General features: G+C 40.7%; 1 protein-coding gene across 1 annotated transcript in view; it reads left to right on the top strand.

The window, feature by feature from the left end:
- Nucleotides 1–9,151, top strand: part of SLC9A2 (solute carrier family 9 member A2) — a 32,949-nt gene extending 23,798 nt beyond the window's left edge. The window contains exons 7-12 of the mRNA XM_075524738.1: nucleotides 1,175–1,245; nucleotides 2,708–2,869; nucleotides 3,460–3,556; nucleotides 4,467–4,598; nucleotides 6,551–6,641; nucleotides 8,781–9,151. Of these exons, the coding sequence (XP_075380853.1) occupies nucleotides 1,175–1,245; nucleotides 2,708–2,869; nucleotides 3,460–3,556; nucleotides 4,467–4,598; nucleotides 6,551–6,641; nucleotides 8,781–9,151 (924 nt within the window). The remainder of the gene's footprint in view (nucleotides 1–1,174; nucleotides 1,246–2,707; nucleotides 2,870–3,459; nucleotides 3,557–4,466; nucleotides 4,599–6,550; nucleotides 6,642–8,780) is intronic.
- The last annotated feature ends 209 nt before the right edge of the window (nucleotides 9,152–9,360 follow it).

The following is a 9,360-nucleotide window of genomic DNA, read 5'->3' on the forward strand; positions in this document are numbered from 1 at the left end:
AAGCTTATATTTAACCTTTGGCAATTATCAAAATTAGCATTATTATGTATCCTTATTTTGGAATCTTCACTTTGTTAATTGTTCACCTTTTGAGGTAAATTAACTTCCTGTAGTTTGTTTCACATATGAGAGATTTATTTTAGAACTTGGCCACATTAGGAAAGCTTTGGCAATTTAATTACATTATATTGCATTTGACTTAGTCTAATTAAACAAATGCAAACTCCTCCTAAACACACTCTTAAACTTACTTAACTCTCACATCATCAGCCTTTTTATGGATTTGTATTTGGTACACGTATGTCTCCAATTATTGCAGTCTATTAGCCATGCATATTCTTGAATGTATTTCTCCTTGCAGCATACCTGTGGCAGGTGGTTTGAAATTCTAAAAATGAAGAATAATAAGGGCCACATTCAGCAAAGAAGTCAATCTAGGCATCTAAAAGTCCGTCCTTTTAGAGCTTATCCTTTGGCATATCTACCAGGATTTCCCTCTGAATTTGAGAGACCCCTACTATGGTACTTGAATTAAGAGCAAACGAGCTGCCTCTGGGGATCGAGTGAGATCTTGGCTGAACTGATTCACTCTGTCATAATTCATAATAGACTGAGGAAGAGTGTGTTTCTAGTATTAGGTGCTCAGGATGCTTTGAGGTGAGTCTAGACCATGATCTCCTAAAACGGCAGCTCAGGACCTGATGCCGGGTATCTCAGCTCTGTCCTGTGCATCCCAAGGGGCCAGTGCTGATGCGGGGAGCTGCTGCCCGCTCAGGCTCTCTCCTCTGCAAAGTCATACCTGGTTCACTGTTAGGCCTAGGGAAGTCCCTGGAGAAGTCCCAGGCATAGCCCTAAGTGATTAGGGAACTTAAAAGAAATGAAAATATGGGGGGAAAAAGTTACCTCCAGGTTCAGGCAGGAGCTGAGCAAGGCTGACTTGAGGAAATTAGCAACTAACTTCTGTCCTTTTGGGGCTGTGAGCTAAGGAAGCTCCAGGAGAACAAAGCAGAGTCTGGCTCTGAGTTTGGTTAGGCGGCATTTCGTTAAACTGAAGCATCGTCCTGAATTCTGACTAGACTTTTCTGTTTTGAAGTAAGTTAGAAACTAATAATACCTAAGGGCAAGCCAAGTGATGTCTATAAGTTTATGTAATGAACCAATGTTTCCCCTTTAGTTCTTTGACCACGTGAAGACTGGAATTGAAGATGTGTGTGGACACTGGGGTCACAACTTTTGGAGAGACAAGTAAGAATGTCATTTAAAACTTTTGTTATACAGGAGAGGCTAAACTGGCTCAGCAGCAACAAACGAAGGCTGTTGGGCATCAGATTTCATTTTCAGCATCTTATTCTTGAAAGCGGATGGTTGTTTTTAGAACGTGTGGGTTACAAAGGGAAAGCTGCAAAACAATGTCTTTTTACTAAACCACAAGCAAGTAGAACAAAATCTCCAGCTGGGAAGAAAGGCAGCCCTCTGACCCGAGGGTAGAGGACTGTACCTTCTGGGAGTGCGTGTCCTCTCCCTGTTTCTGACTGTTTCAGAGCATTTCCTGTATGTCTGCTGAGCCTTTTATCCCATCTGGCTTTCCTCCTGCAAACTGTACATCTCTGTGGTGTTAAGTGAGGGGTTAGTTCCCTATTTGATGGGAAACATACAAAAGCTTTGGGACTTTTGCTAGAAAGATCAAGGCACTAGCTGGCGTGAGGTGCCTGAGAGATCCTAATGGCAGGCAGCTCCACAGTTCTTGATGGTGTTATTTAAGACTTAGTGTCAGTTAAGAAGATTACCGCTGGCAATACCTGAATAATTCGTGTTTTCAGTTTAGCTGCTGAGTCATCATTATCATTAGTTTGGATCTAACTCCCTTTTCTCAGAAGCACACTCTTTTACACCCAAATCCTTTAGACCCCAAGCATGGGCATTGCTCACCCACCTTCTAGTCACTGCTCCAACAAGAATTTAAGTGTTTTCTACAAAGACGAATAGCACCAGCAGGAAGGGCTGAGAAGAGCCCTCTCCAAATGACTAGAGGGCATGACAGTGAGGACACTGTCCTGAGAGATGTATGACATGGGTACAACTTTCCTTTACTCAGCCTGGTTCTCCTCCAGTCTGTGTGGGATCTTTAATTAACGGATTACGGAGCAAAGGAGAGTCCCACCTCTTCATGACCTTCAGAAACATTTTTGACTCAAATTCAAGAATAATTTCAGGATGGCCAGAGAGCAAAATATTTTCTGACAAACAAAATCACCCCAGCTGTAATCAATATTTTTTCACTAAGCATCCAAGAGGGTTGCAGTTGCTTTAGAGGAAGGGAGAACTTCCAAAGTTTTACAAAAGCAGGCTAAAATTTCAAAGAAAAAGCAGCCGGTGCAAATTTAGTTCTTTTATTTATTATTACAGTAAATATTTAATGTTCTTTTAAAATTAAAAATAATATTGCCTAGTAACACAGAATACCTTAAAGTTAAAAGTTGCTGCTAGGGAGACTGTCCATTAATGTATTAACCAAAACACAGGTTAAGTCTGTCTATCTGAAGCAAAGATGAACTTGACCCTTTATTATGTTACTCAGCAGCAGGTTATTAATACGAACAGACACGTTCCCAGGGAATAAACGCTTTCACAGTTGCGTTAGCTACAGTATATGGGCTTTCCTTAACAGTAAAAATTAACTGGTTGGGTTGGTTTTCCTCACGCACAGGTTTAAAAAATTTGACAATAAATACCTGCGAAGACTTCTAATCCGGGAGAACCAGCCCAAATCCAGCATTGTTTCTTTATACAAGAAGCTGGAAATCAAACATGCCATTGAGATGGCAGAGAGCGGAATGATAAGCAAGGTCCCATCGTCGGTGTCCCTCAGGTAAGCAAGCAACGCCAGCGTGGCCAAGCATTTCGGCTGGGTCATGTAATTTATTTCACAGCCCAGTCCGTAGGCAGGATAAGCACTTTGACTTAGGACACTTTGTGTCCAAATGTCACCTGCACAGTAAGTGTACACGAAACAAGAGCGTTTCGCTTGCAGCTCACACGCGAAGTGCTCAGTGAGCTGCGCTCGTCTGGAGCGTGAAGTTTTTTTACAAGGGCAGCTGCTCATGGGAACATTGATTTACCACGTAGAGCAGAGCTGGACTTGAACCAGTGCCTGCACATCTTTTGCAGTAGCTACGGGGGAAGCCTGAGGGGCATTTTGAAAAGTACCTTAATCGAATTTACAATTTAATGTCATTTATATCAAATTTTGGAGACTGAGTTTTGAGCCTTACCACTGACTCAGATGAGATCAAGTTTTCATTCCTACATGTTACATTTCACCTGTTCCTCGGTTGTTTTGAAATGTTTTTTCCAACGCTAACAAAGGAAATAGTTGAAATGTAATTCCCGATCATAAAAATAAAAACGTTCTTCCTCTTTCTCTCTTTCCTCTATTTTCCTTTTTTTATTCTGCCACAGTGAATATCATGAAGGAAAAATAAAGCCACTTTCTCCCACTGAAATGGAAAACATGCGAGAAATATTAACAAAGAATCTCTACCAAATACGACATCGAGTAAGGATGAAGTTTTGCATACTTAAATATTCCACTCCTCTTTGAATATACTGATTACCTTCCTAACATATCTCTGGGCTAGTGCAGCATCTACTGTACCACAGCATAATAATTAATGCTGTTACTTACTTCTATTGCCTATGAATCCGTTTCCTATCACATGTACAGCAACATATTCTTACTCCTTTATGTAAATAGCTTACTTGATCGTATACTATGGACAAAGATTAATGTTTTTGTTTTGTTAGTATCTGCAATATACTTACATGACTTAAAAAGGATCATAGGTGCAAATTCAACCCAACATTGTCCCACTTATATCAGTAATTTGTTCACTTTGTGATAGGGTGAGATTTCCCATTTGCCTCCAGTTGTGAAGTTGTTTGTATTAAAAGCAGAGGTGATGAGCTGTAAAAATAGCGAAATAAAAGCAAAAGGACATGTCACATTTACCCTCCTGTGGCTGAGTAGTTTGAATGCCTGAGCCCTTGGAAAACGTTCAAAAGTGGAGCAAGCTTCAGCTTGCTGGACGTAAAAATGACTTCCCCCTAGGTGACTCATCTTATCGCTTGCAAATGTGCGTCCTCTATTGACATATTGACTGAGCTAGTACAGTGTGGGGGTAAACACTGTATTAAGCCAGCTTTTTTCGATTTCTCTTTCATTATAAATATCAGCAGGTTAAAAAAAACCAAACCAAACCAAACAGGTGCTTGTGAAGCAGATGACTAAAAAAATGCTGGCATAATTACTGTTCTTGTTCTTAATCATCTGCAATATGATTTTGTTCACAAGGATTTATGATGCTTATTAAAACATTAAAGCAAAAAGCCTGTTTTGCACTGTGCATATAGTTCAACACATTTGACATTATGCTTTTCAGAATGTGACCACTGCTTTTATATTTCAGACAATGTCATATAACCGACATAGCCTGGCTGCAGATGCAAATGAAAAGCAGGCCAAAGAAATTCTGATCCGTCGCCGGCACAGCCTTAGGGAGAGCCTGAGGAAAACAAACAGCCTGTCAAGAGAAAGACCGGTACTTGCATTTTGGTTGTTTTATAGAAAGCAGTTCTTTGTAGCTAAATGTCATGCAGAAAAAAAATCTTCTGAAATGCAGAAAAAATAAATCCTGAATTTGGAGGACAACTGCACATATAATGTCACACTTACACCTTGAGTTGCACCCATGGGCCCCTTAATTTGTGTTGAACCCTTCAGCAAAGCTTCAGTCTTGTAGAATGTGATATGGGAGTGGGATCTGCTGCCGTAATTTTATCTCAGAGGAGCTGAACAGGCTCTGTACACAGTGTACTTCTAAGGGATGGTCAGTATTCTCTATCAGTATTTTGATGAAGCATGGATGATCAAGGTCGAAAATGACTTTGAGATAGACAGACTACTTAAAGTATGCTCCAAAATATGGGAAAGAGAACTTTTAATCGAGTCAGTCAGAGTGAGCTTTTTATTTGAAAAATGTTGTGGGCTCTTTAGTATTCATAAAATGTAGTCAGGACTGAAGTTTTGACACAGAATAGGAAAACCTTCTTCGCCTACAGGAAATGCTGTGGCATGTAATTGTGGCTCTCTGAGGCAATCCTGCAATACCTTCACTGTAAACTTCAGACCATATTTGAATGGAGCACACTGATTCAGCAGGGAAGTTGATCCCCCAAATCATCTTCCCATTTAGATTATCAGGGAAATTAACCATCCTATAAATATGTATTTTCGTGTTACAGGAATACTTAGTGACCGTTGTCCTTCAGCAGCTGAGGCTGGAATCATGCTCAACCAGCTGAGGCTGGAATCATACAGTTGTCCTTCAGCAGCTGAGGCTGGAATCATGTCTCCAATAAGTGCTATATCTTGTTTGTGATCATTACCAGGGCTACTGTGGTGTTAATTGTGACAATAAGTCTGTTCCTGAATGATTTTTTCCCTCTGAACCACAGTTACGTATGTTGTCTTTGTCATACAAATAAATGATTTACTAGGTGGAATAATGAAGAGACACAGCAGGACTGAGACATTTTTGGGGCAGGGAGAGAAATAGGGTGTCTGACAGCTTTTTAAAATGCACAGGCTGTAATTTCAAAAATAATTATCCTTGGATAAATCCACCACAGAAGGAAGCATAGTGGTCCTGAGCAGCACAACAGTATCCAAAGAGGAAAAATGTCTCATGGAAAATAAATTTCCTTTCAAGTTCCCTTTGAGTGTGCACCAGTGAATGGTACAAGCAGGGGAGAGCTGGTAGACTGGAAAGATTTTAAAAAAACCTTTGTAAGAAATGTAAGAAAGGATGCTCTTGAGAAATTTTTTAATTCAAAAAAACCAACAACCTGTCCTGGAAAGTACCTCTCATGTTCCAGGAAGTATGAGGTGTGCTCTGCAGCCAGGGCCTTTAGAGCTTAGTCCTGGGAAAACAAGGATTTTATGCCCTGAACTGGTAAATGATCACGCTGGTGCCTAACTTCCCCGTCAAGTTCAGTGTGACTAGTCAACTGTATAAAGTCATTTATATGTATAAAGCGCTTGCAGGATCAGAATACAGATTAGTTCTTGTGCCCAAGCTTCAGTCTCAACCTAATTTTTGCGGCTGACTAATAAAAAGTTTCAAACTGGAGCTGCGTAAAGTGATGCCATGCTTGCAGCGTTTGCCTTCCTTAGGAAAACCTGTACAAGTAAGGTTGAGGTTAGAGAGGATACATTTATTAACTTTGATCTCAGAGGGCATATCACTAGGCTTTCCTTTGATTAAGCTGCCTGAGATTACTCAGTCTTTATCTTAGTTAGCGCAGACCTCAACCAGCAATCAGCGTTAACTTGAGTGTGTAGTAAAAGATCACGTATTAGCTAATCCCAAACTACTCGCCAGCCCTTTAGCTACATAAACCTGTTCAAGCCTCAGTCATGTATCTTAACATACATTATGCAGGTACTTCAGTCTGCAGTAACTTGACATTTCTTACATTTCTTTGCATGCAGGCTGCTGCAAATACAAAAAGATTCCTTTCACTTCCTAAAAACACTAAGCTCCCAGAGAAACTACGAGTGAGAAATAAAACATCTTCCAGAGGTAATGAAAACTTTTCTGCTGTCTCTTACTGTGCTGCAGTCATTTTGCCTACGTAGAAGGAAAGTTTTTCCAGGGATGACACAGAGAAATCAGCATATTAATTTTCAAATAAATATAAAATATTTTATGTGCACATGCTTTCATTCTAGAGTTAATACCTTCGTAGCATATTTCTAGGCATTGAATATTTAGCAGTGGTCTTAGGGCATTAAAAGCAGGTATTTGAGTGCAGAGAAATGCCCCAGCAAGCAGAGTCTTGTGGGGCTTTCTCAGTTCCGATGCCATTGTGGTGTAGTCCTCCCAGCACGCCTCCTCATGTGAGCAAGCAGCAGCCTGAAACACTTCGGTACCAGAAGCACTGCCATGGCTCATTCTCCTTGTCTTTATTCCATAATGTCCAGATCTCCCTCTTGGATTATGAGCCTGTTTGGTTTCTTTTCTCACTGGGGTCAGGGTAGAGGACACTGCTCTGAGAACCAAACCAGAGAGGAGAATGAGGACATGAGGGCTGGTTTATAGTTCTCATGAAGAACTTCTCAGAATGCTGTGGTTTACAACCAAAATGTCGATTTTTTTTTCTTGCCTAAACTCACAAATGTTTTATACCGGAGTTCTTGAATTCTAACAAAAAATTAAAAAATCTGGAGGAAGACAACTATTTGATGTGAAAACTTTGCCCAATTCTATATATTACTTTTGATTATTACCGGTTGCATTACCATGCTTATACCATGCTCATACCATGCTCAGGAGCATTCCCTTTCATGGCAAGTGTCATGGACCCACGGAGCTATAAGCAACAAGCAACCATCAAGATCACTTGCTGGGAAGATTTAATCTCTGCACGATCACTAAAATGTCTTGATCCTAGCCCCAATTAGTTTCCCACTCTTCCAAATTAATTTACCAATAGACCATGTTTTTGTCTGTTAATAATTATGTCTTTGCTCTCCTGAATGTAGGATGCCTTTTATTCTGTAGTTATGTCTGCAGAGGTCACCTACTGTCACCTAGAATTAAAGAGTAAATGTGCCTCCAGTTTATTCAATTGTCAAAAAATATATTATTTGACATATTTAGGGGGGGGAAAGCCTGCAAACACAGTCTGATGAAGACCTTCCTTGATATATAATTATCTGGGTGAATGGATAATTTTGTGGTGATATATTTTGTTGACCCCTTCCTCACCTTTATAAAAGAATAACATGTAGGCTACTGATGGAAGTTGTTCTTATGACAGTTGCACAATACATAATTCTTTGCTTTGATATATTTAAAACATCATATCTGACTTAAGTCTAAGAACAAATCTGAGGCATTCATAAATGATTGTTAAAATTATTATCAAGTCACTGAAGTGTGGAAGTTTTGATGAATATGTTAGTCAATTTAAAAGAAGTCTGCTGGGGAAAATACATGCACATGTACACATCCAGAATGTTTCCAGCTTGGTTTACCTGATAGCTATCATTTAAGAGTATTCCCTGAATGATTATGCCAGCTTTCGCTTGACCATTTTCTACCCTGCTGTGATGGGGTGAAGGAGTCTGCAGCACTTGCAACCCGTGAGCTTCGTCATGTAGATTTTCTTTGGTATTTTACATTCAGGCGTATTAAGGATGGGATGTTTCCTCCCACCTGTACATTGACCTTGGGAGATCCTTTGCTCGGTGGACTATTGACGCTCCTTTTCCAAAGTCAAGTTTCTAGAGCCGTTGTGCACTGGAAATGCCTCTCAGATTAGATTTCATGGGATGTGAGGGTGAGAAATCTCATTTCTGTATCCCGCTTGGACGTAAGCAGGGACTAGACCCCAGGTAGCTCAGAGACAGGTTTTTCCATGTCCAGAGCCAGAACTGGGGAAATGTCAACTCAAACAGGGGGGCATTCGGTGATTAAGGAGCAGCTGAGTGAGGGCTTTCTAAAAATCACAGTTTTGAGGGGAGGGATGTTTGTAAGCCAAATCTATCCTCTGTCCTGGCAGAGTTAAATGTCTGGGTCTAATCAGAAAGCATCGAATTTAGGAAACACAGGGAAACTTTCTTCTTTGGCTGCTAGTGCTCAGTGTGCTGTTATTTGAATATTCCTGAAACTGTAGTATTCTGCACCTAAAATTTTAATTTTGTTTTCAATTAACAGTGGGCGACAGCAGTGACTCTGAGATGGATGCAGCTACCACAGTGCTCAATCTAAGACCCAGAGCAGGGAAAATCTTGAGAGACCAGAGACTGAGACAGCAGAGGCCACTGCCTGAGTTTAGGGTGGAGTGGAAGAACGAAGTTGATGGGAGCCAGGACAGCCGAGGAGAGCAGCAGGAGCCGAGCACCTTGCCTCAGCCATCCATCGGGTTCAGGCAGCCACTGCTGACGAGACCAAGATTTGGCACTTTGAGCAGGGAAGATTTGACTGCAGACCATGGGTCGGCAAGACCTATGCCACCGCCACGGTTAGTTAGGCAGGCATCACAAGGGGAAAGGCAGAGAAATAAGCCTGAGAACCAGCCGTACTGAACATAGCAAAAAGAGAACTATTGGTAATAAACCATGGATGTATCGAATTAGGATTCTAAACTATCTGACTATCAGACTATGGCATCCATTAAAAAAAAAACCAAGCCTCAGTGTGGATCTAACCACTTCCATTTGGGTAAAGTCGATGCCATTAACTAAGTGAAAGGAATACTGGAGCAATTGCAAAGCTGAAGACATTAAAAGAAAAA

This window comes from Mycteria americana, chromosome 1, assembly GCF_035582795.1.
Source record: "Mycteria americana isolate JAX WOST 10 ecotype Jacksonville Zoo and Gardens chromosome 1, USCA_MyAme_1.0, whole genome shotgun sequence".
Taxonomy (NCBI): domain Eukaryota; kingdom Metazoa; phylum Chordata; class Aves; order Ciconiiformes; family Ciconiidae; genus Mycteria; species Mycteria americana.